The following is a 25,667-nucleotide window of genomic DNA, read 5'->3' as shown; positions in this document are numbered from 1 at the left end:
AGAAGAACACACTGGGTTCCTCACATCATTGTAGAACTGAGATTCTGAGCTTTGAGATGCAAGTTGGAATTTCAACTTGCCATATGAGATGTTTGGAGGCCCTCATAATTTTACTCGCCCCCCCTGGGAAGGCCACTATAGGCCCTTTACACAATCACTGGGAGATGCTCTCTACTGAAATGCCCATTTTAAGTCTCTAGCTAATAAAGAAGAGTTTTTCTGATGACAACTTGTTTTCTACTAGGTTAGGAAAATCAGAGTCTCAGAGAACCCAGGAGTTCTCCTGGAGGAGCCATATGAATGACCTTAAATGAAGGATGGTTGTCTGACATTTCTCTTTTTGGACTCCACTTTTGAGGGAGCGTCTGACTCAAGCTCCCCAGTGTCGAAGCGTCCATCCAGCTTTCCTGCTGGCTGGGCAGAAATGTGATTTCTGGAATAAGAAGTGTGGGCTTTTTGTCTTTTCTCTTAATGCCTCAAGGTAAGAAATTGTTACATATCTACCACTGACTTTTAAGAGAACATAAGGACACATTAACAATGAAAAAATAGAAAGGAAAAAGGAAAAAAGAGAAAGGAAAGAAAAAGTGCCAGCATGGAAGCATTTGCACCCATGGGGGATCACTTATGTTTTTAGAGACAATAAACTCATTTTTGGTCAATGATGCAGAGTAACTTTAGAGTCAGACAGACTTGGGTTTGAATTGACCACTTTCTAACTTGGACAAAATACTTACCCTGAGTTTCATTTATTTTTCCTGTAAAATAAGATAATATGCACATTTCTCAAACATACATGCACATGTATGTTAATGTGCATACAAATCACCTGGAGGTGTTGGTAAAATATAGATTCTGGGGGAATCCGTGAGTATTCATGCAAACACACAAGATCCCAAATTATCCTATCCAAGTTGCAAAAGGATCAGATTCTGGTCGACTTCCTCCTTGTTGCTGTAAACACCGTCATTTGATATTGCACAAGAACCAGATCACAGGGGTTTGCATAGCTGTTCTCTAGTGTTCTCTCTCTCTCTCTCTCTCTCTCTCTCTCTGACATTTGCTACTAAACGTTGTTTTTCCTAGGGACAAAAGAACTCTTCCAGTGTTTTCTTGTTTCAGAACAGTTCACTTGGCCCACTTCATGAATATTGATAAACATCAGATAGCCATTTCCGTTCATCGTGGAGTTGACTCACCTGGACTTCAGAGGTACTTTCCACCAGTTCCCTTTAGGTGCTTATGCCCCATGGAAGTATGCACTGGTGGTTCATATTAAAGCTTTGGCAAAACACAATCAGAGCTCAACAATGCTTCATGCAAATCAACAGCCATAATAAGGTATGTCAAGGCAGGCTCTTGACATACAGGAGCAAAACAAAATGTATTTTACACCCAAAATAATGAGCAGTAACACCTCTATCATGGAATTTCTCTGATTTTCATCCTGATAGAATTAGCCAAGTTATTATGCAAGAAAGTGTAGAATAGGTATGTATGGGATGATTTTAATGATGATGTAATTTTAAAAGTCAGTTATGAAATATACAGTATCAATGAAATTTTTCAAAATCAATGGATTGCTTCATTAGGCAGCTTAACTTGACCCTAGATCTAATAGTTACACCTGTATCTTCCAAAACTATTCGTGATAATAATAGCTAATATTAATTACCATGGAACAAATACCATTTATCATGGTAACTCATTTAACCAATTATTTCCATTCTCATGTGCAGTTGGTTTATTAAAGAGTGTACATCTTCCTTGTACAGGTTTCTATTTTTTCAGACATTTCAAAAAAAGAAAATATGAAGAAAATGTTCCTTTATATATAAGATTTGTAACCAAACACATTATTTACTAGGAACTGTGTTTCAGAATCAGTCAACTCAAAAAGTGCAGCTACAGCAAATAAAACATTTGCTCTCTGCAATCTTGCAGTATATTATTTAACAAATATTTATTAAGCACCTAAACTGATCCAAGCATAGTTATAGGTACTCAGAACAGAGCAGAGAACAAGACAAACCATCTTCCTGCCTTCGGGGAGCTGACATCCTAAAGCAAGCTAGAATTCAAGTTACAAGATTGTAACTATATAATACTATTATAACCATAATTTATAATAATATAGAATAGGCACTATTATTTCCATGTTATAGATGAGGATGAGGTGAACTAACTAGGTAATATGTGGTGGGGTAGATTTAAACTCAGGTCTGGCTTAAACTCTCTAAGAGCACGTTTTCTCCTATAAAAAGGAAAATAGTACTTATTTTACAGTATGACTGTGTTGGTAGAGACACTAAAACATCTGGCACACACACAGGAGCTCCTCAATAAATTATAATTTGTAATAAGAGGAAAATGATTCATGAACTTGAGTGTGCACACTGTGTTTTTCATCTCCTTCAAAGCAGACAGCTCTTTTAATGAGGAACCTTCTCAAAAGTTCTTCCCATGTAACTCTGGTTTGGAGGATTTAAGATGCATTTTTCCATAATAGAACTTTACCAACAGGACCAAATTCTACTCAGAAATCGTTAGCAAATGGGATCCAACGAATGCTTGCGAAGATAGAGTTTAATTGTGTTTTACCCATTTCAAGTATTCATCTTAACCTTTCTGAGATAGAGGCATAGTAACCACCAATTTTATGAATGAGGAAACTAGGTTCACAGAGGTTAAATACCCTGCCCTAGGCCACACAGCTTGTGAGTGGTGGATCCATGGCTTCATCCCAATCTGTGGAGACCAAAACTATTATTCGTACAGAACTGCTTCCTATATGACACACAAATAAAGACCTCCAGGATTTACCAACAACTTCTCCCTCAGAACACGGAGAATGCATTGATACTGATCTTTCTCTTTTCACTGAGGAATGAGGAAATAATCAATAATCAATGGTCTATTATTTGCTTACTGGGTGCTGGCCAAGGTAAACACCACTGGTGTCCTAAGCTCCAGGAGAGACAAAACCAAGAGAGACAACATCTGCAATTTCAAGGAGGTTTTTGTCTACTCGGGGAGAGAACTCTGAGACAAATGTAACAGAGATAATGACCTTAATTTTTTGACAGCCTAATTCCTGTACTTAATAACTTTAATGCTAAACATTTTAGTGCTTTAGTATATGCCAGGAACTTCCAATGCTTTGTCATCCTCAGAAAAACACCACTCGGTAGGTGCTGCCATTATCCACTTGGAGATGAGGTCCTCGAAGCTTACAGTGATAAGTAAATCATCCCTGGTTTATCTGCCTGCTAAGTGCCGGAGCTGGGATTTGAGCTTAACAGCATTTCTTTGCTAATATTCCTTTGGCTTTATTCAATTATACAGTTTCCCAAATCAAAATTGCAATATTAAGTTGAACACAAGGTGTAATAACTGAGACATTACAAATTGCCTCTTTTGTATGTAGTTCTCAAAAACCAAGGCATGCAATATAGTAATGCCATGAGGTAATACTTACTGAGTGCTTTCCTGTGCTAAGAACTATATATACATTGTTCTCACAGCAAACCCCATGAGATCGGCTATTACTATTATTACTGTTATCATTATTGCTGTTCCCATGAAGTTTGGGCTTTACTCACTGTGAGGTTGGTTCTAACACCATCCATGCTACAGATGTGGAGGGTAAGTCCTCTGTGGATCACAATCAGAAAGCAGACCTAGACCCTATACCAAGTTTAGTCAAAGCTTTGAAGCACAAGACTATATTATTACCATTTAATATATTTGAAAGAATTTTGTGTTTTTCAGTAGTGAAATCAGCTACTGTCCTTCCAAAGACTCTTCCACTCTACCCTCATCACACATGCTCACACACATGCACACACACACATATAACCACACTTTGTCATCTGTGGTAGCCTGGTGTGAGGGCTGGAGTATAATTATCCATTCAGGACTTGGTATGATTTCCCAGAACCAAACAGAGGACCTGGGCCTGTCTCGGTAATGATGGTGGGCATTTATGAGATGCTTCAACATCCCTCATTAGTAATTCCCAGAAGGATCTCGGGCAGGATGACTCATAGAGGCTAAGTAATGAGCTTGGGATGAGGCCCAGTTAGGAAGAGTTTCTGGGACTGTGCTCAAAGTAGTCATTTTGAATTTAGCTGCACCTTGTCAAGGATGGATATGTGTTGATGTCAACCATGCTTCCAAGAACCAATCTTCTTCCCTCTGCAATCCAGGATAAAAATTACTGGTGACTTTCTCCACTGGACATGAGAAACCAATTTCCCTGAAATAAGAATGTTCTTGTTGGCCGTTATGACACTAATGACTGCCTACACTTCCAAGTCTCTACTTGGAGTTTATAAGGAAACAGAGGGCTAAACTCTTGTGAAAATCTAGAAATTATGAAGTTGTTTCCCTTTCTTCTTGAGTGCACCTGCAGAAAGAGAAAGAAAACACAAGGAAAGAGGATAACTCAATGTCTGACTTAACAGAAGAGTTATTTATTGATCATTCACTATGTGCCAAGCATGTGCCAGAAGCAAGGTACACAGTGTTCTACTAAATGTATCTTCTGGGCAACCTAGGTGGCTCAGGGGTTGAGCACCTGCCTTCGGCCCAGGGCGTGATCCTGGAGTCCCGGGATCGGGTCCCACATAGGGCTCCCTGCAGGGAGCCCGTTTCTCCCTCTGCCTGTGTCTCTGCCTCTCTCTCTCTCTGTCTCTTGTGAATAAATAAATAAAATCTTTTTAAAAAACAAAATAAATGCATCTTCTATGTGGGGCTGTTTTTTTTTTTTTTAAATCACTATCAGCATATAAGCAACCTCGTATCACACAGCCCCACACAAATCGATCCCATTACCCTCCTTTTGGTGAAATTCCCACTTAGGGAACATTTCCAATATTCTGAGATGTTCTTGGTTTAACAAAAGGCGATGTAAAATGCATAATATAAGTGGATGTATACAATAAGGGCTAGAGTCAGAAAATCTGGGGTCTGAATCCCAAATGAGCCATGTGTGAAATTGAACTCCCTAAGCTTCAGTCTTAGTGATTCATTTATTTTTGTCATTGGGCTAAACTCAATGGGAAAACTTTCGTAAAATGTCTAGCTTACCTGCCTGGTTTATCATAAGTCTAGAAAGCTCTCATTTGTATACTCTGTAAGATGTATACATTACATATCATATATAATCTCTAATATATGATATAATATGGACTACTGAATGTATATATAAATAGATATCTAAGTAGCTATAATGCATTACACCAATACATTGTAACAGTAGATATAATACATTATATTAATATAAGAAACATTGTAATAATATAGTTATTTTTATTAACATTAGCAATCATGAGCATTTCAGGACAAATCTGAAATGAGTGCGAGCTCAATTTTGACTGCTAAAGGATCTGAAGAAACGAACTATAGAGATTTACAATAAACTCACCAAGGAGGAGTTGCTAACTCTAGGATGGAAAAAAAAAAAAAGCCGGTCACGTGACTGGAGGGGGGGGAAAGGGGTGAGGGTGGGAGAAAACACGCAGCCAGCTGTCGTTCCAGTGCTGGGTCAGAATGACAGAACGCGAATTACTTTATTTTTTAAAAGATTTTATGTATTTATTCATGATAGAGAGAGACGGGGGTGCGCAGAGACACAGGCAGAGGGAGAAGCAGGCTCCCTGCAGAGACTCGATCTTGGAACCCCAGGATCACGCCCTGGGACGAAGGCAGGCGCTGAACCGCCGAGCCACCCAGGGATTCCCCACGAATTACTTTAAAACTATCAACAAAAATCTCCAACTTCTCCTCCTGAGTTGGCAGGACAAGTTCTACTCTTGCCAGCCACGACGGCTCTAGAGGTTGCCTGCGTGCATGGGCCCCAGCGCGGGCCTGGGATGCACTCTGTAGGGGGGTGGGGGGACTGGCGGGCACCCGAGGCTGCACGTGCGCATCTTTGCACAGGGCTCCGGGTGTGCAAAAAGGAAGGGGGCCTGTGGACGTGGGCAAGGGAGCCCAGCCTCAAGGGCAAGCCACGCTCTCCCCGCGCGTTCCCTAACTACCCACAGGCCTACGGACCCTGCGGAGCGCTGACTACGGACGAGGCTCGGCGGTTGGCGCCTCGCCCGCTGTAACTCGTTACCTGGAGCAGCCAGGGACCAAGCCACGACGCCAACCGGCTCGCCTGGCCCACGTTCAGAGCCCCAGGTGAACCGCCCTCCTGGGGTGCATTTCGCTACGTCTCCAGCCCCCCACCTGGGGAGGCGCAGAGAGCCAACCCCGCTCCAAAAGGACTTCCGTCCGGGCTGGCAGGCGCTGGCTCCCGGGAGGCGCGCGGACCCCGGGCCCCCGGAGGCCGCCGGCTGCCTTCCCAGGGCCGCCCTCGGAGACCTCGCCCGCCCGGCAGCGCGATTGTGCAAGCGCCGGGCTGCAGCCGCGGCCGCCACTGCCGGCTCCTGCCCGCCGGGCCAGGGCGGGGAGCGCGCAGGGCGCACCCCCGGTGAACTCCCGCCCGGGGAGCAGCGCACCCGCCACCCGAAGGCCGGGCGCCCTCGCTCACCTCGCTGACTCCATCCTATTTCCACCCCCAGCCCTGCTCCCCCCGCCCCCCCGCCCCGGGTCCCGCGTCCCTCCCGCCCGGCCAGCCGGGGCCCGCTCCGCCCGACCCAGGGTGCTCATTGGCCACCCGGGGCCTGCCCCGTCCGCATAAATACATGGTCCCTGGGCATGGAGCATGGAGACGGATAGGTGGAGACCGCAGCGCCTCCCAGCATCTGTCGCCCCTCCTCGACACCTCCACTTGGCGGCTCCAGACCTGGACGGCAGCCGCGCGGACCCACAGGCGGGCCCGTATCCCTTCGCTTCCTCTTCCAAGAGACACCCAAGCCCCAGAGGCCCGCGCTCGGCCGGCACCCGCGCCCCGAGGCTGCCGTGCGGGGCAGCGCCGAGCATCCTTGCCGAGGTCCTTTCTTCTCCCGGTTCCCCTGCCGCCCGCTGCATCACACACCTGCTGGCCCTCTTCGCCCCCGTCCCCCGCCCCCACCTCCCAGAATCGTCAAGCCCCCACATCCCGCCGGCGCCACTTGAGCAGAATCGCGTTTCCCGGTCCCCGCGCCCTCCCACGAGCCCGGTGTCCCCCGGCTGCCATGAGCTGCCCCATCGCCAAGAGCCGCTCGCTCGTCGCCCTCCTCCAGCAGCTGGGCCACCTGGGGCAGCCCCCCAGACCGGTGGCGTCGGCGGCGTGCGCACCCCCCCGGCCGCGGGAGGTGCCCCTGTGCCCGCCCGTGGAGCCGGGCGAGGCGCAGAACGCGGCCGCCCTGCCGGGCCCCACCAACTGGCCGCTGCTGGGCAGCCTGCTGGAGATTCTCTGGAAGGGGGGCCTCAAGAAACAGCACGACACGCTGGTAAATGCCTCGTCGCGCCCCCATTCCCTCTCCGCCCCCTGCGCTGGGCGAGGCGCGCGGCCCCGGGCGCACCGGGCGCTCCTGCGCGACGGCAGGTGCGGCCCCGGGGGGCGGGGAGCGGGGGGCGGGGGTGCGCCCGGGGCTGCGAGGGACGCGCGCCCACCTGGTCTGCCCGCCGCAGGCCGAGTACCACAAGAAGTACGGCAAGATCTTCCGCATGAAGCTGGGTTCCTTCGACTCGGTGCACCTGGGCTCGCCGTGCCTGCTGGAAGCGCTGTACCGCACGGAGAGCGCGCACCCGCAGCGGCTGGAGATCAAGCCCTGGAAGGCCTATCGCGACTATCGCGAGGAGGGCTACGGGCTGCTGATCCTGTGAGTCCAGGAGGCAGGCGGGGGGGAGGGTAGTGCGGGGGGGGGGGGGGCTCGGAGAGGGTTTCCAGCGGCCGTACCCACAGTACGCACGGGGGGACACGAAAGCCCCTTCCCGGAGCAGCCTCGGGCTCTTGCCTAGACCAGAGGGGGTTGAGAAGAACCCAACACCTGTGCTGTGCACCCAACACCTGCCTTCCCTCTGGCCCCTGGGCAGCGTCCTGCCTTTCCGCCAAAGAAAGACCCAAAGCTTTGTACAGATTGTGGTTTCAGACTCTTGGGCGGGCGAGGTTCGCAAGTCAGAGTGCCCGGCCAACGTATTCTATACGAATTATCCCTTCCCATCATCTCCAATCCCTTCTTGTGAGCGCAGACGCCAGAAAGCAACTTCTTTTGCTTCTGAGAGCTACCTTCCTTTCCGGAGGGGGATGGAGGGTTATGATCCAGGTCTAGTCAGAAAGGTGGGTCAGGGTCAGATTTTTTTTTTTAGATAGATAAAAGCCATAATGTGATGACATTTCTCTGCTTTTTAATTATTAGCGTCTGACAAGTTAGCACCCTTTCTTTTTTTACTCCCAAATCGTAATGCCAAATAGTGGTATTTTTCAGGATGTAATTACTGGAATCAGAAGCCACAGTGATGCATGATGCCTCATAGGCTGTGTGGTGCGATGGGGTGAGGGAAGAAGGTGGATGACTAGAACAGGCTTTTACAGCTCCAGTGAACCTCTGACTGTGTATTATTTGGAGGCAATGATAGAATTCTCGGATTGAGGTGTTCTGTGAATGTGACTTTCAACCCAAGTCAGTGGATTATTAGAGGAGAAAAAAATTTTCTCAAACGGATCTGGGTTGCTGATGAAGGGGATGTTCGGGGCCCACTCTAACTGCTGAGAGTGGAGGCATCTGGCCTCCCAGGTCAGCCCCAGCAAGGGCACCTCAAAAGCCCTGAACCCAGGTTACCTGCCTGGACGTCACCCCCCTAGTGTAATCTTTGGCCAGAAGGAGAGGTGACTTTTTCACTCTGTTGTCAAACCAGGCCCAAATATTCCAACGCTGACATTCTCTGGGTAGTTCTTGGCACGATTCTCAGCGTCCACTTGATTCTATAGTTCACACAGTTGCAGAGCTGGAGATGTCTGTGCCTCTCCCTTCTTTTCCTGTTGATTTGCTCTGAGTGTAATTAATTCTGCTTCGCTCCCAGGGAAGGAGAAGACTGGCAGAGGGTCCGGAGTGCTTTTCAGAAAAAACTAATGAAACCAGTAGAAATTATGAAGCTGGACAACAAAATCAATGAGGTTCGCAGGCTGGGAACAGCTTTCCTGGGTCTCCTGGGGAGGGAGGGATGTTTATGAAGCTTCATGTCATGGCTACAGAGTACAGGCAACCTGGATAGTTCGGGAGTCTTCCTTTTCTCCCTACTCCTCTCCACATCCTCCTCCCCCAAGCCCTTATTCCTCCTTCCTTCACTTTCTTGTAAACAACATCCCAATGAAGGAATGATTATAAGCAGAGACTTTGGTATTTCACAGTCTTGGATTGGAACCTCAGCCTCCACCCCCTAGCTCTGTGACCTGACTATACCTTTAATTTCCCTAAGCTTCACTTTATCAATCTATGAACTGGGCACGCCACAAATTTGCTGGCAGGAATAAGTGAGATAATGCTTATAAAATTCCTAGATCACACACACACACAAAAATTCCTAGGTCGTGACATTTGAGCTGGGTTTTGCAGGATGAATAGGAGTCTTCAAGCCAGAGAAGGTGGAGAAAGGCATTCAGGCAGAGAGAATAGCCTGCGGCAGATAGGGAGGCATGACATAGCGTAGTGCGTTCAGAGAATAGTACATTCAGTGCAGCCGAGGGGAGGCTTTCTCTGAAATAATGCTGGACAGAGGGCGGGCCTTCCCAAGATTTTTGTACCATGATAAGGCATTTAGACATTATCCTTTAGTCAACACAGGGCCAAAGAGGGAAGGATTTAAGCATACAGTATTCTCTTTACTCCCAATCACTTTGGGTGTTTTGAACTGAACCTGGACCAGAGAGGATCATATAGGTGCAAGATTGCAAACCCAGAAGGTTTCAAAGGCCAGGAAATTAATATAAATGTGTAAGGAAGGCCTAGCAGGGATTTTAGCAAACAACAGTGCATGCCCTTTCTAGAAGGGACAGCTGCCCCAGCTGCAATAAACAACTGCCATGTGGGAATGCAGACTCAGTGTCTCCAGATTATGTCATAATCATTATTACTATTGATAAGTAGTGAAAATTCCATAAGTTTATGTGAAATTTCTGGATTTTTTTTTTTATGGTAACAAATTCAAAGTCCTTCTTAACGCACTATGTGGACAAGCTCAGAATGCCCATTGGTCACACGGATGGGTTTGTGGTCATACATGCCTTGTTGCAGGTCCCAGCATGGTCACTTTCCAGTTAGGTGTCAGAGGGTGAGCTCCTTAGCCCTGCTCGAAGCCCTTCTCGCCTCTGTTACACAGGAAATGGGAGTAATGACAGTACTTTCTACCTCACCGGGTTGTTGTGAGGATCGACTAAGATAACACCCGACGTGCAGTGCTTGGTACTATACAAGCCTTGTTAAAAGTAGGCGTTAGTCATCTAAAACCCTGATTTGGGCAGCTGGCATCTAGAGCCCTTCTGTAACTTGTCCCAGGGCACAGAGCTATTTAGTGAAGGAGCCGTGTCCTAAATTTGCAGACTTTTCTGCTGCCAAGTTCCAAGTGCTTAACACAATACCAACCAGTAAGGAGATGCTCGCTGGCGCATTATGGAAGCAGCAAACCTCATAGTGCTTGGCATGTGCCAGCAGGGACACTTGGCTCATTCCTCCTTCATGGTTTATTCCCTATTCTGATTAGAAGAGATGTTTTCCTTTTCTTAAATTTAGATCAAAAGCTGAAACCTAAGCTTTAGGGTGGTTTCGGGGAAAAGCTGAGAAAATAACCCTGGGCCGAGGTTGTTAGGGCAGAAGGTGAGCCCCCAGGGGGAATATATAATTACTGTTGCTTCAGAATGAATAACATCACGGGCAGTGAATACACAGGGTAACAAAACCTGAAGTTAGCTTACTGAGCTTTTAAACTTTTGTTTTCCTTCAATGACTGCAATGTGTCTGTTGTGGTTTCTCTCTTTTAAGGTCTTGGCTGATTTTATGGGGAGAATAGATGAGCTCTGTGATGAGCGAGGCCGCATTGAAGACTTATACAGTGAACTGAACAAATGGTCATTTGAAAGTAAGTCGTCCTCACAGTCTTGTTCGTTTGATTCGCAAGTGGCTCTATCGATAACTCTTCTAAAATCCTATACTGTCGCTGACAAACCAGGGCCATTCAGGCAGTCTTTTCAAGCTTTTGGGCACTCATACTTTGCACTATGGGTTGCTTATGTAGTCATAAACAGACGTTTATTGAACACCGACTATGTGCCTAGCACCGTGCTCGATATTAGGGACACAGCAGTGGATAAAACAGGCGATGCCCATGTTCCCACGGAGCTTAGAGTCTAGTGGGGTTGACAGTCAACAAGTAAACACACTTTAAGAGATACATGACCCAGGGGTCAGGGATTCAAGAAAGAACCCAAGCGCCTAGATGAGGCAAGTCTGCTTTGGGAAGGAGACAATTGAGGTGAGGTCTGAAGCAATAAGCCACAGGGCATCTGTGGGGAGATTGTTCCAGACCTTGGAGACGGGAAGGGCAAATACCCCCGACATGGAAGCATGAGCAATGTCTCTGTAGCTTCAAGGATGCTGGTGTGGGTGGATGATAGGGAAAGGGAAAGAGGGGCTGAGGAAGACCAAGCCAGGGGCTGTAAGGTTCTGGCCAGATCTTGAGCTTTTAGTTTGAGTCAGATGGGGAGCCACGGAGGGTTCCAGACAGAAGGCAGGGGGATGATCCCTTTCTTTGTGGAGCACTCCAGGAACAAAAAGCAGAGCTCCGCCTGGACCGGAATGCTGCCTGGGGATGCAGGCAGGGAAGCAGTTTCAAAAGAATAGGTAAGGCTGAAACCTACTGACTGAGGAGGTTCAAGGCTGTGGGAGACTCTGAGAGAGCTACCTCAGCTGAGCTTGGTCAGGTGGTGCTTCATGGGGTGGCGAATACCTGCTGAGGCCCGGCAGAGGAGTAGGAGGTCGCCGGGGGAAGGCCAATGACGGAGCAGAGAAGATTCTATTGAAGGAACAGAAAGGTGTTTAAAAAGACTGGAGCATGTCCTACAAGGGAGGGGTCCTCTGTTGAGGGCAGAGGATGTGAGGAAGGCAGTGACCAACACCTGTAGACCAGGGATGGGAATTCGGTTCTGAGCTTGGGAGTACCTGGGAGGTACTCCCAGGACAGTGGCTTGGATGGATTTGCTGGAAGGATCACTCTGGCTGCTGATGTGAGGGACTGGAGAGGGCACCACAGGCTGGAAGCTTTTACTGTGATCTGTCCCCCCGTCAGCTCAGCCTCACTTTAAAGATAGCGACCCTTCGCCTAACTTAGCACATTCGAAAGCGCCACGCGAAGGAGAAACCCACAGAAGGTGTTAAAGGAAAGGAGAGAAGCATAAAGTGAAGGAGTGATTACGGAGGAGAAAGGAAGTGTATGCTTTGGAAATTGTCCACTGGAAATACCCAAATGAAGGCATATCAAATGCGTGTCTTTGCAAGTCAAAGAAGATCTGACTATGATGGTTTAAAAATTATTGTCCAGCATTATGAGAAGTCTGGAGGCGGGCGGTCCACAGCTGGCACTCAGCAGTGTCACTGGGGGCTCTATCCTTTGCTCATCCATCCTTAGCTTGTTGGCTTGTTGTGAAATGGTTACAGCCCCTCCTGGTCTCACCTCCGCGTTCTAGGCAAGAACCGGAAGGAAAGAGGGAAGAGCTCAGTCAGCTGCACTTGCCCCTTTTATCAAGAAAGCAAAAGAGTATTCCCCTTAAATACCCTCACTGGCCAGACTGGGGCCATGTCAGGTGGGGGCTGCTACAGAAAGCCTGGGGAATCAGGGAACAGGATTGTCACCAGAGTGTTAGAGCAATCCAGATTTATTGCCTGAGAACGGATACATTGACACTCTCAAATCGGGGTCCTCTTAGAGAAGAATTTGGGGAGAATGAGTATTGGGTAGGCCATTAACAGTATCTACTACACATGACATCAATGATAAACTGTGACAAAAGCAAGGCATTGGCAGGAGATATTCATTCGTGTATAAACTGGCAATATTTTCACTTTGGCTTTTCTGACCAGGAGGTTCTGCAGGGGATGGGGCATTGGACATGGAGACAACTTCTAGAAAGTGAAGAGAGTATCATGCCCCCCTTGCTCTCAGCCTTTTTGCTTTCCCTCTCTTCCTAAAAAAAAAGGTTTTGACCTTGAGTTTGCTAAAGAAAGAATCGAGCCTTTAATGGCCAGCTACTTGTAGACTCCAGTGCTGCTGTGATGTTAACTGTTGATTATTTTAAATGACAGGCATCTGCCTTGTGCTCTATGAGAAGAGATTTGGACTCCTTCGGAAGAATGTGGGGGATGAAGCTCTGAACTTCATCATGGCCATCAAAACAGTAAGCATCCCCTTGAGGAGAGCGATTTTCCTGATTTATAGAACTTAACAACCATAACTTAACAAGCAAACTCCTGTTTCCCCAGGAGTGGCACAGCCCTTCCCCCCCCCCCATTTTATTGCACTAGTTAAGGGTTCGGCTCCAGGTGTCACGTGTTTGCATGTACGTATGTGCATGTATGCTCATAAACCAGGAGCACGCCACCTCATTGTTTAGGCAACTTCAAGTAGGTGTTTCAATTAAAGGTCAGTCAATTAAAATACTATTTGAAAAAGAGTCTGAAAATTTTCCAGGGTAATATTTTTGAATCGTTAAGATCACATGTGGATGTCATAGATGCTATGAAACTTGTGTAGAAATGGCTGAAGTTGGGAAATTAATGGAAATTGAAGTCGATATGAAAGTGATGGGTTTTCCTTTTTTCTACATTTAAAAAAAAATTTAAGTCATAAGATCAAACTTTTTTTTATTAAACACAGCCAGTGGAAGGTCATCCCAAAGACCATTTTGATTGTGCCATTGGGGCTGGGGAGGGTTCTGCTTCCAGGATTGGAGGCTTTTGTGGAAGTGTGGAGAATGCTCCTCTTGAGGGTGACAGTTGTCTTTGAGAGAGGTAGATACCAGAATGAAAAGTCATTGTGTTCCTCACAGATGATGAGCACGTTCGGGAGGATGATGGTAACCCCGGTCGAGCTGCACAAGAGCCTCAATACCAAGGTGTGGCAGGCCCACACGCTGGCCTGGGACACTATTTTCAAATCAGGTAACCTGGCCACACACCACGACCCCCAGCAGCCCTATCTCTGGAGCTGCTGGCAGAAGGCTGGAATGATCTTCTTGGCCTGACGACCTTGATCCTTTGATAGAGTTGCTCCTCCTGATCGTTTCAGGCTTCGTAAACACGAGTTTAGAATCACCCTGGCATAGACAGATTCTAAGGAAAAGACAGCTTTGTGTCATCTTTGGGAGCTGGAAGTGGTTAAAAGCAAGAGCTTTGGAGTCAGAGATGGAGAGACTCAAACTCCACCTCTGTCATTGGTGCAGCAGGTTGACCAGAGGTGCTATATCTCTTTCAACCTCAGTAGTCTTGTCCCTAAAATGGGATAACAACAACAATAATAATACTTCCCTCAATGCCACTGCTTGTAGGTCTAATCTAGATAATGTAAAAACCTGGCTTATCTCAATACCCAATGGATCAGGCTATTTCTGCTACAATATGTGGGGAATATTGGTGCTATGAGTATTGTTCTGTGAGTATATATACTTACCAATACGTACTAAGAGGAAGATCCATAGCATGTCACACCATGTCATATATTTTATACATACACATAAAATGTAAAATAGGTCCTTCTATTAGCCCTGAGTGACTGCACTAAAGCACGAAGAATTAATTTGTCGGGATTACATGCTAGGTGATGGTGAAGCCGGGGTTGGAAGCCAGACAGAAGGGCTCCCAGAGCTAAGCTCTAACTGCTGTACTGCTTTCGCTCATCATTATTACTGTCATCCTCACCATTATTATTATTCTGGTGGTGGCTTGCATAGTGGGTTGAAACGAAGGGATACATGCCTAGGATGCTCTTTACAAGCATTGGAAATTTCTGCTATTATTGTCAGCAGGCACAGCACTACACCTGAGTGTGTGTGTGCATGTGTGTTTATGCTTGAAAACATTGGGGGAGGCTCTCTTCTCCTCGATGGCCCAGCTTCGGGAGCCAAGTCCCACACTGCCTGTATTAGTGAACAAGCCAGCAAGATGACTGGATCTAGGTGCCAGTTCTGATTCTGAGAGTGGACCCAAATTCCATCTCTGTCTCATGATGATCTCTTCCAAACTCTAAGCTCTTACTACTCAAAATGTGATGTGCAGAGCAGCAGCAGCAGCCACCGCAGCAGGAGCCTGTTGGAAATGCAGGTTCCCAGGCCTGCCCTAGACCCCCGAATCAGAATCTGCATTTTAGCAAGATGCCTGGGTGATTCTTTGGCATGTTAAAGTTTGAGGAGCCCTGCTCTTGTGGGTGCTGATCAGTCCTCAGTGACTTAATGACAAGGCAACGTTAGCTCATTGAGCAAATTGTCAGTGTCCCCAAAAAGGCCCTTTAGTGTCACCGGGAGGATTTTTACCAGGGGCTCTCTTGCATTCTTTCTCCTCCTAATCTTCCCCTGACTTCCTTCCTCTCTTCTCTTCTCCAATAGTCAAATCTTGTATCGACAACCGCTTAGAGAAATATTCTGAGCAGCCCAGCACGGATTTCCTCTGTGATATTTATCACCACAATCAGCTTTCCAAGAAAGAATTATATGCGGCTGTCACGGAGCTCCAGCTGGCTGCCGTAGAAACGGTAAGCGTGGGCCTGAGGTTAGTTCACTGAACGAACAGGCTGGGAAATCTTTTTCATGATGAATTGTAAATAGTCATTCATCTCATTCATTCCACAAGGATGATCTGAACACTGGTTCAGCAAAAATAAAAAGTCTCGTACGAGATGCTGCAAAAGACTCAGGGCCTAGCCTCGGTCTTTAAAGGTATGATAGGAGGTGAATTCATGTGCTCTGGAGGGAGGGAATCAAATGCCATGCCAGATACACAAGCTGCTAGGGGAGTTCAGAGGCGATAAATCCCACACCACAGAAGGATAGATAATCTAGATTTTAAAAAATAGAGTAAGTTCTAAGAGGTTGTGCATGTTACCCCAAAGTGCCTGACTGTGGTTGTTACTCTAATAATATTGGAACGCTCTCTGCCAGTCCAATTATTTTTTTCTGATTAAAAGCATAAACATAGTGAGTTAGGGAAAACTTGACTTCAACTTGCATGAAACAACCACTTTTAAATACCAAAATTCTTGGGGCACCTGGGTGGCTCAGTGGTTGAGCATCTGCCTTTGGCTCAGGTCGTGATCCTGGAGTCCTGGGATCAAGTCCCACATCGGGCTCCCTATGGGGAGCCTGCTTCTCCCTCTACCTATGTCTCTGCCTCTCTCTGTGTGTCTCTCATGAATAAATAAATAAAATCTTTTAAAAAATAAATGCCAAAATTCTCTCCCCATTGTGCCTAATATTCATGGTAGGTACACCATCCAGCCAGACTCCAAACCCAAATTCTGACAGGTGTTCAGGTTTAATTGTCTTCGATGCAGTCTTGGCCCTACCCCTGCAGGATGCATATTAATATTCCTCATGGCTCACCATTGCATACACCTATAATCTCTAACAAGAATGCGTCCCAGTTCGTTTCATTTCCATGTTTCCCCTTCTTTAGTGTTTCTCTTCCAAAGAAAAAGTAGAGTTTTCTCCATCCTAGGGAAACAGCAGGGTTATAATTTCTCCTCGTGCTCCAGCAGGCTGTTGAAGAATTCATTTTGCTCACTGTCAAACTGCATGACTTAACCTAAGAGGCTCCTTAAAGTGATAAAAATAAAGCTTCATCCATTATCTTTTGTTTTCAGCTGGAATGAGAGCTCCATAAGGGTGATGATTGGGTTTGTCCCCTGTTGGGTTCCTAGGATGTAGAATAGTACTTGGCACAAAGTAGGTGCTCAGCAAATACTTGATGAATAAATGAAAGGATTCAGGAACTACTGAGGGCCTACTATGTGCCAGGCACTGTTCCAGATGCTTGAGGGACCACCATGAATCAGAGAACAACGTCTCAGCCTTCATGGAACTTAACTGCTGGGAGGGAAGACCAACCAGAGACCCGTAAACACACAAATACATGTGATCATTTCAGATAGTGGTAGGAGACATGGGGGAAACCATCAGAGAGATGGGAGAGAAGGAGATGGGGCTGGGTGGGGGCCGGGGTCTCTCTCTGAGGAAGTGATCCTGGAGCCCGCTGAATCGGTGAGAGCGAGCCAGCCAGCCAGGGGAAGTCTGGGGGAAGAGCTCTCCAGGTAGAGGGAACAGCATGTGCAAGGACCTTGGAGCAGAAAGAGGGTGGGAGCTGGAGACCTAGTAAATGTGGTCAGGTTGACATTGGTGAAGGCAAGGGGCCCTGTGAACCAGAAGCCTTAGTAAGGCTTAGTAAGCCATTTGGATTTTATGACACCTGTGATGGAAGACCCTTGGGGTATTATAAGCAAGAGAGTAGCCTGATCAGATTGATGATTTGAGAAGAGGCCTCTGGCAGGTGGGGTGGAAGATGGAGCTAGAAGAGGAAATGTGGACGCAGGGAGGCCAGCTACAAGAGGGAGCTCCTCCACGGAGGTCAGGCCGGTTACTTAGGGCCTGTAAGGTTTCCCAGGCCACTCTCACTCCTGCCGTTACCCTAAAAGGCCCAGGCTGTCTTACAAGGCTCTGGCGAAAGCGCCAGTCATCTGCCTTTTGGAAACTCTATTTGGTACTTGCGGTAAGGGACCCGCTGATATGGTTAAATGTTTCTTTTTTGGTCCTGGCAGTTCTGGAAGTCACTTTTGGAAAATCAGAGAAGTTTGAAAGTGTATCTAATTTGGTGGCTACGCCCTCTTCCTGTTTTGTAAATTGGACTCTTGTAATGCCACAGTTTATTTGCAGCTGAAGCTGCCAGTCCTCTGACATGAAGAAGCCTGCCTTGGAGGCACCTTCTTCCCAAAATAGTAAATGCCATTGGCCCCGAATCGTCTTGCACTTTGCTCGCTTATGTGAGTGGCACATGGCACTTAGCAAAAGCGTCTTCGTGTCTGCAATGACCATTTTTACAGGAATATTTGGCTTACATTAGCTTAAAAAAAAAAAGGCCTAAAAACAAATACATATGACTACCAGTGGTGAATATGATGAAGCTAAAAGCGAGGCTGTCTGTTTCAGCCAATATTTTTTCTCTTCTTGTTGCCTTTGGAAAGGAAGTAAAGCATGCCACTTAAAAGACCATGAGCCTTTGTCAGAAACTGTGGCTGGTTCCTTGAAATATTCAACTCACAGTTAGAATTTCTTATTTTGGTGTTGGCACCCTCCCGCAAGCGTTCTTTGCCTGTGGCTGAAACCCAGGGTTTGATAGGTAATGCATTTTCATTTTTGTTGTAACTTTTTAGGGGGTGTCCCCCCCCCAAAAAAAACCCTCTCTTCTAAATCCCAGAAATGCAGCTTCTTGTGCGTTTGCACTATAAAATTAAAAAGAAAAAAATCTCATTAGCAACGCTGCCGGGATCTCCATCCCTCTCTCCCACCCAAGTATTCTATCCATTTTCTACATTGAATAATTTTTAATTCGATGCTTTTTTATTTTGAGATAATTATAGATTCACATGCAGGTCTAAGGAAAAATAGAGAAGGGTCCAAGGATCCTTCCCTCGGTTTCTCCCAGTGGTAACATCTTGCAATAATACAACCTTATCCAAAAAAAAAAAAAAAAACACACACACATCTTATCACAACCTGGAAGTTGACACAGATACAATCCCAACCAGCTTGCTTTTCCTTCACCTGCTCTACATGGTTCATTTGTGTTCAAACAATTTTTGTATGTCAAATTGTAAGTGTCCTAATGCAGCTGATTATTTAAAAGAGTCTACGTGGATTAAGCTATCCTTAATTGTCATTATTTTATAAAATAAATCTCACTTTTCATATACTGTATTTGTGTAGCGCACAGCAAATAAGGACACATGAAAAAGTCTCACTAATACATTTGCAGAGCAAGGTGGGAGGCATCAGCTTTTGTTCCGCTTATGACAGTTTGTTTATTTGCAGAAACTCAAGTTCATGTCCACTTGCCTTTCAGACGGCAAACAGCCTAATGTGGATTCTCTACAATTTATCCCGTAATCCCCATGTGCAACAAAAGCTTCTTAAGGAAATTCAGAGGGTATTGCCTGAGAATCAGATGCCCCGGGCAGAGGATTTGAGGAATATGCCATATTTAAAAGCCTGTCTCAAAGAATCTATGAGGTGAGAACACTTGCCTAAGCCAACATGAATATGCTGGGAAGCATAAATACACAATGAGGGGTCTCCAGGCCCACAGATGGCACCTATAGTTGACTTAGAAACATTTATCAAATTGCAAAAAAAAAAAAAAAAAAAAAAAAGCCTTGGGGCCATGTTCTTTTTCTTTTTTCTGTTCTTTCTTTCTTTCTTTTTTTTTTTTTCCATATTCTTTTTCTATTATTCATTCCCTAAAGTGTTTGGGCAAATTCTACTAAATCTCTGAAAAGTCAGTGTCCTCCCCTTTCAATCAGTAATAATAATAGTCAGTAATAATAATAGTCTAATGAATGCTATAAACTCTAAGATTAGGGGCATAACTGAAGAATATGAGAAGTTCAGCAAGAAAACCGTATTATTATTATTATTATTTGATAAGACAAAGAGACATCTTTGTTTTTGAGCCTCTGGTATAAAATGTTCTTGAAAATTCTTTTTACACCCTTTTTGGAAAACCAAACTCACAACATTTCAGCATTCGGAAAGAAAGAGCTTTCACTTCAGGAAGGGCAGATAGGAGAAACCTAGAACAAAAGTCAAGCTTCGGAGTGACATGGGAAACACACACATTTGAAGTCCAGGATGAAACAGGAGAAAACCCCTATTGACAGCCACTCAGCAGTTCCTGGGTGGGGCGGGGGGTGGGGGTGTGGGGAGGGTAACAAACACAATAAGGAATAAAAACAGGAGGTATAAATATCAGGAAGAAAAGACAGAGATTCTTGGGACACCTGGGAGGTCAGTTGGTTAGGTGTCCGACCCTTGATTTCAGCTCAAGTCATAATCTCAGGGTTGTGAGATCAGGCATGGAGCCCACTTGAGATTCTTTCTCTTTGCCCCTCCCTCCCTCCTAAAATAAAATAAAATAAAATAAAATAAAATAAAATAAAATAAAATAAAACTTTCTTTAAAAAAAAGAGAGACAGAACTTCTTTATGAGAGTTGCGATCCTGCTTTTTTGAGTATGAACTTATGCAGGAATTACTTATTTAACCAGTATCTGCATTCCCATTGATATTTGATCTAGAAATTGGTCTGTGCTCACCTCTATGTCTTTAATTTTGTTTGTTCTAGGCTTACCCCAAGTGTGCCATTTACAACTCGGACTCTTGACAAGGAAACGGTTCTGGGTGAATATGCTTTGCCCAAAGGAGTAAGTAGGATTTGTGCAACCTGTACCTTATAGAGCTTTGAAAGATACACTTTCCAAATATTCATCAGATGTCCATGAACACTTTTCCTCAGAAAGCGTCACTTTGGAAATATGTGTATTTTAATATATAGCTGACATGTTGCATTGTATGGTGTTTGGATTAATGGTTTGGGGAAAAAGAGACCTAGGTTCAAGCATAGCCTTGAGTGAGTTGCATAACTTTTGTGAGGTTGAGCTTTCTCATCTGTAAAATGGTGATAATAACGGAACCTCTCACATAGGGTTGTGTGGGAATGTGACGCAAAATCTTAAAGTTCTTTCCCTATATATTACCTGGTATATTTCTAGTACTAAACACAGGCTGGCAATCATCATATTATACTTTTACATTTGTAAGGTGATCGCTTGTGTGAATCTTGCTGTTCAAATGTTTTCTTCTAGTTATTTTAAGTGCTTTTGTGTTTCTGTGTATTTGTAGACAGTATTGATGCTAAATACCCAGGTGTTGGGATCCAATGAAGAAAATTTTAAAGATTCAAGTCAGTTTAGGCCCGAACGATGGCTTCAGGAGAAGAAAAAGATTAATCCTTTTGCACATCTTCCATTTGGCATCGGGAAAAGAATGTGCATTGGTCGCCGACTAGCCGAGCTCCAGCTCCACTTGGCTCTCTGCTGGGTAAAACTCTGATTTCTGCAGTTGTGCTCTGTGGCATTCCACAAGGCAGGAAAAGAGGGGGTAATTCTGTCTCTTTTGTGCATGTGTGTTCCAGATCATCCGCAAATATGACATCGTGGCCACGGACCACGAGCCTGTGGAGATGCTGCACCTGGGCATCCTGGTGCCCAGCCGGGAGCTCCCCATCGCTTTCCGCCAGCGGTAAGAGCCTCAGGTAAGCATCTGGGGTGCAGTGGATGACCAAGGGGGGGTCTGAGCTCAGAAGTCAGCCAGACTCGGGTTTGAATCCCTGCTCACCACTGATTGGCTGGGTGACCTTGAGCACATTCTTAACCTTTCCACCTCCCATTTTGTTTTATCATTTGTAAAATGGGGACCAAAATCTTATCTCTCTAAAAAACTGATATGATACTAAATACTTAGCTGGATCTTGGCATCAATTAAGTGCTCGGATAATCACACATAAGACACCATGTGATTATCAAGGGTGGACAAACTTTTTCTGTAAAGGGCCAGTTGGCAAATATTTTAGGCTTTGCTGGCCATGAGATCTGTCCCACATCCACTTGACTCTTCCTTGTAACTTGAAAGCAGCCTTACAGGATTCATCAACAAACTGGTGATGTTTGTTTTCTATTGCGATAACAAATTACTAAAACACATTACTTACCTGTTACTAAAACTTTTATTGCATAATAAATTTATTATCTTGACAGTTTTTTTAGGTCAGGAATCTGACCTAGCTCTTACCAGGCTTAAGTCAAGGTGTTAGCAGGGCTATATTCCTTTCTGGAGGTCCTAGGGGAGAGTCTATTCTTTTACTAATTTGGGTTGTTGGCAGAATTTAGTTTCTTATGGTTGTAGGACTGAGGTCCCTAATTTTCCTGCTAACAACTAAGAGCTAGTCCCAGCTTCTAGAAGCCACCTACATTCCTTGGTTCATGACCTCTTCCTCCATCTTCAAAGCTAGCCAGAATGACCTGAGTCCCTCTCTGGGCTTCGAATCTTTCCTCCTTCTGCCATTCAGAATAATCTTCCCATCTCAAGGTCCATAAACTTAAATACATTTGCAAAGTTCCTTTTACCATGCAATTCACAGGCTCTGGAAATTAGAGCCTAGATGTTTTCTTAGGGCCATTATTCTGCCTACCACAACTGTACCAATAAAACTTTATTAATAAATACAGGTGGTAGGCCTTATTTGACCCCAGGGCTTTGGCTCACTGACCTTTGGAATGTAAGTGTATATGTTTACTAGCCTGTGTTAAATACTGTTCAATTATATTTCTTTAATATATAATTGTGATTTACTTTATTTTCCAGGATTTTTTTTTTTACCATGACCAAGAGCAACAATTTTTACCCTCCAATAAGAATGTGCTCATTGCTTCTGCGTTACTGGAAAGCAAACTTCAAAGACCAGAACATGAAACAGCACATGAAGAACAGTTAGATCCAGGTGTTTATACTCTTTCTTCAGTACAATTGTTCTAGAAGGCACTAACTGTGTAGGTGATGGTACTTAATAAGATTATATCTTACTCGGGAAAGCAGATTGAGTGTTTGAATACAAGGTGCTCTACAGGGTATACTGCTGGCTTACTTGAACCAATGTTAGCACCATCTTGGCTACATAGATTTACTAACAATCCTGTTTTCTCTTGCATCTTCCATGACATGGCAGGGAAGCTGGGCATTCATCAGTCCAGTAAAAGTCACTAAATGTACCTGTCCCTGCCCTATCTTATTCACTGCTTGGTTCTTTACTTCTCAAAAGTAAGTTTACATCTCACAATGAAAGACCTATGGTATGGCAGCTAAATTGTCTGTGGCTTGAGGTCATAGTGACAGTCCATTTATTGTAACTCTCTTTAACCTAATATCTGGGAAAATACTTGTTTATAACGAAAGTGAAGCTAAATGTTAAAATTATGAGGTCTCTGTGAAACTGCATTTTTCCTGTTTTGAGACTATAGCATTATTGGGAAACTCGAGAATAACTCTATTTTAAGAAGCGCTTTAATGAAGTCAGAACTTCAGAACTTCTTATCTAAGAATGCCTTAATGATTCACTGCGGCATTTTTTATGTCAAAAGATCCTGAAATTATTTATTTAGCTAATGGATTTCCTCTATGGCATTAAGAAGTAGATCAGTAGCTTTTAAATTTTGTATGTGTGCATGTGGGTGTAATGTAATGACAAGTTGCTTAAATCATCTTGATATATATATATATATATATATTTCTTATTTAGGATCTGATTTATATCTGATTTAGAATCTATGATTTAGGACAATGTCCTAAAGTCCAGTTACAGTTTAAAAATATTCAGTGATTTCCCATGCTTTAATTTCCCCCTTTGTAGGATAAAACAGTAGGAAAGTGGGCACTATAGATTAACTGTATAAACCATATTATGTGATTTGAACTCTTTGAGAAAATACAGAGTCATGGTAGAAAATGCATAGAGTTTTGTACAGTACTTAAAACTTTGGAAAAAAATTGTTTACACACTGTTTATTTTTACATATGTTTACTTCTATTTTTCCTAAAAATATACTATATATTTCTGTATATTTGATAAAGATTTCCCTTTTTAGGTTATATCTTTAGAGTATTTCAGAAGTATACATTTATATCATTCTATTTGAATGAATATGTACATATCACTAAAACAGGTGCATGGTTTCTCCCTACTGTGAAATTAATTTTAGAATCACAAAGCCACATGTGTTGTCAGATCTCATCTATTGTCTTAGAATTCTCTGAAAATAAAAGTTTTGAAATATTCGGGAACTGTTGCCTCTTCATTGCATTTGTTACATCAAAATTTAAAATTTGCAACTTCGTCTCACTAGAAAACTTTTTCTTGTGGCCATTTTACAAGCCCGGTATCATGAAATCTGCTCTTACAAAAAACTGGACTTCCCTAAGTTTTACAGGAAGATGATCATTCGAGTGGCAAAATAACTTTCCATTTTCTTGCTGTTTAAATATTTTTTTATTTTTTTATTTTAATTTTTTTGCTTAAATATTTTTCAAGCCCATTTAGTACCAGCTGAACCACCACCTCCCTCCAGATGAGCACAGAAACTCCCAGCTGATCTCGAGTCTGTTCTTTGCACCCTGGCCATTTTGGCCTTCTCAAAATCCAAACCCGATTGTCTCATCCCCGCTTCTGTGGTATCCCGTTGCTTTTATGTAAAGATCCAATTTCTGAAGCCAGACGTCAACATCCTGGAAAATATGGCCCCACTGAACCACAGGCCTCAGCCCACATCATCCACACCCGATGCCTCCGGACCCCACCACACTGGCTTCTGCCTGCCAGTTTCTTTGATTCCTTCAACATTATTGGCCCACAAGGCTGTGCACCTGTGGTCCCTCCTCCTACCATCTTCCCTCCTGGCACATTCCTTCTTTACCTGTTCTTCTCCCATGCACCAGTCAGAGCCCAGCTCAAGCCTCCTGCAGGATGGCCGAGATGCCCTAAGGCTGGCCTTGGCATCGAGGTTCATTCAGGAAGTGATTCCAGATGAGACCGTGAGGGACTGAGGGCCACAGGGTAGAGAGAGGAGCCAAAGGAGGTGCGATGTGGGGGGGCACTCCAGCCTCAGTCTGATCCCCTGGGGTGACCTAGGCATGTAGCTTACAGAATGGTTGGTGTGATCTCCTCATGACATCACTCTTCAGGCTGCACCTTGCAGGTGTCCTCTTCAGGTATCTCTAGCTCTTCGTGATGCCTACACAGAGTGGCTTATAGAAGTCCAGATTCAACCTGTTGGTAGGAGTCATGCCAAGTCATAAAACCTCTCCTTTCAGGCCTGGTTGGTTACTGTAAAGTATGGTGCTTGTCACAGGGTGAATGTAACTCAGATCCACCATGATGGTCACTGATAACACATACTGTTCAGTGCCGGTGGCCCTTAAACTACATCTTCTCCAGTCCCTTTTCTGTCTACCTGGAGGCCAACTCAAGTCTTCAACTTGAACAAGAGTCTAATGGATGCTTATAAGAAACCAGCTCATGATGACACGTGGAGAAGGCAGTCTACTACATTGTGGTGTCCAGATAATTTTTTTGAGAGTGGGAGGGAAGACAAAGCAGAAGGCAAAGACAGGGAGGAAAGGAGAGAATCGAGAGACCAAGAAACTTCCTCAATGTCTGAGACAAAGATTCCACAGACTGGCACTGCTCCTCTGAAGAGCAGAAAATTATTTATGGAGTAACTACTTACACATAGGTGGTGGGGTGGAGTTGTGTCCATTTAACCCATGCAAGCTCAACCACTCAGGCTCAGAGTGGAGGGCCGACTGGAGTCGGTGACATGGGGGTTCCAGCAGCCTCATTCCACGAGGGGATATGTGGAGCCAGAGACCCACTCTTGTCTCATTTCTCATGCACATTGCAAAGTGTGAGCTTCTTGCTCCCCTCCTTGTGGTCCTAGGAGTTAAGGGTGTGCATTTTTCATGTGACATGAATGACAGACATGAGCAAAACACTTCATGGTGTTTTCATCCAAGAGAGCTGAAATGCTTTCCAGCGCTTGAGAAAATGCTAGCAGTGTGGAGGGATAAGAGACGACATTTTGTCTTTATGATGTAGCTTG

General features: G+C 44.9%; 2 protein-coding genes across 7 annotated transcripts in view; one reads left to right on the top strand and one right to left on the bottom strand.

Annotated features, from left to right (window-relative positions):
• The first annotated feature begins 6,692 nt into the window (after positions 1–6,692).
• Positions 6,693–23,853, top strand: CYP24A1 (cytochrome P450 family 24 subfamily A member 1). Its single transcript, XM_077873619.1, has 11 exons — positions 6,693–7,382; positions 7,564–7,754; positions 8,956–9,049; positions 10,911–11,007; positions 13,227–13,318; positions 13,970–14,081; positions 15,521–15,666; positions 19,026–19,192; positions 20,303–20,381; positions 20,860–21,057; positions 21,152–23,853. Exons 1-11 carry the CDS (start codon positions 6,693–6,695, stop codon positions 21,260–21,262), a joined length of 1,977 nt encoding a protein of 658 aa, XP_077729745.1. The 3' UTR covers positions 21,263–23,853.
• Positions 13,775–25,667, bottom strand: part of LOC144298550 (uncharacterized) — a 42,449-nt gene continuing 30,556 nt past the window's right edge. The window contains exons 4-6 of one of the 6 annotated variants that reach the window (XM_077873622.1): positions 24,711–24,835; positions 24,483–24,608; positions 23,623–24,294 (exon numbers count right to left, since the gene is read on the bottom strand). The gene's annotated coding sequence lies outside the window, so the exon portion shown is untranslated. Of the gene's footprint in view, positions 14,253–23,622; positions 24,836–25,667 lie in introns of those variants that run through there. The other 5 variants (XM_077873621.1, XM_077873625.1, XM_077873620.1 and 2 more) reach the window with 5 other exon arrangements.

This window comes from Canis aureus, chromosome 26, assembly GCF_053574225.1.
Source record: "Canis aureus isolate CA01 chromosome 26, VMU_Caureus_v.1.0, whole genome shotgun sequence".
NCBI lineage: Eukaryota > Metazoa > Chordata > Mammalia > Carnivora > Canidae > Canis > Canis aureus.
The sequence above is the reverse complement of the archived record's forward strand: the minus strand, read 5'-3'. Positions and strand labels throughout refer to the sequence as shown.

Excerpts from the sequence above, each read along its gene's own strand:
- CYP24A1 (XM_077873619.1), top strand. The coding sequence starts at position 6,693 with ATGGTCCCTGGGCATGGAGCATGGAGACGGATAGGTGGAGACCGCAGC. Across the intron at positions 13,319-13,969 it reads TCATCATGGCCATCAAAACA|ATGATGAGCACGTTCGGGAG; the intron begins GTAAGCATCCCC and ends TGTTCCTCACAG. Across the intron at positions 14,082-15,520 it reads GGACACTATTTTCAAATCAG|TCAAATCTTGTATCGACAAC; the intron begins GTAACCTGGCCA and ends CTTCTCCAATAG.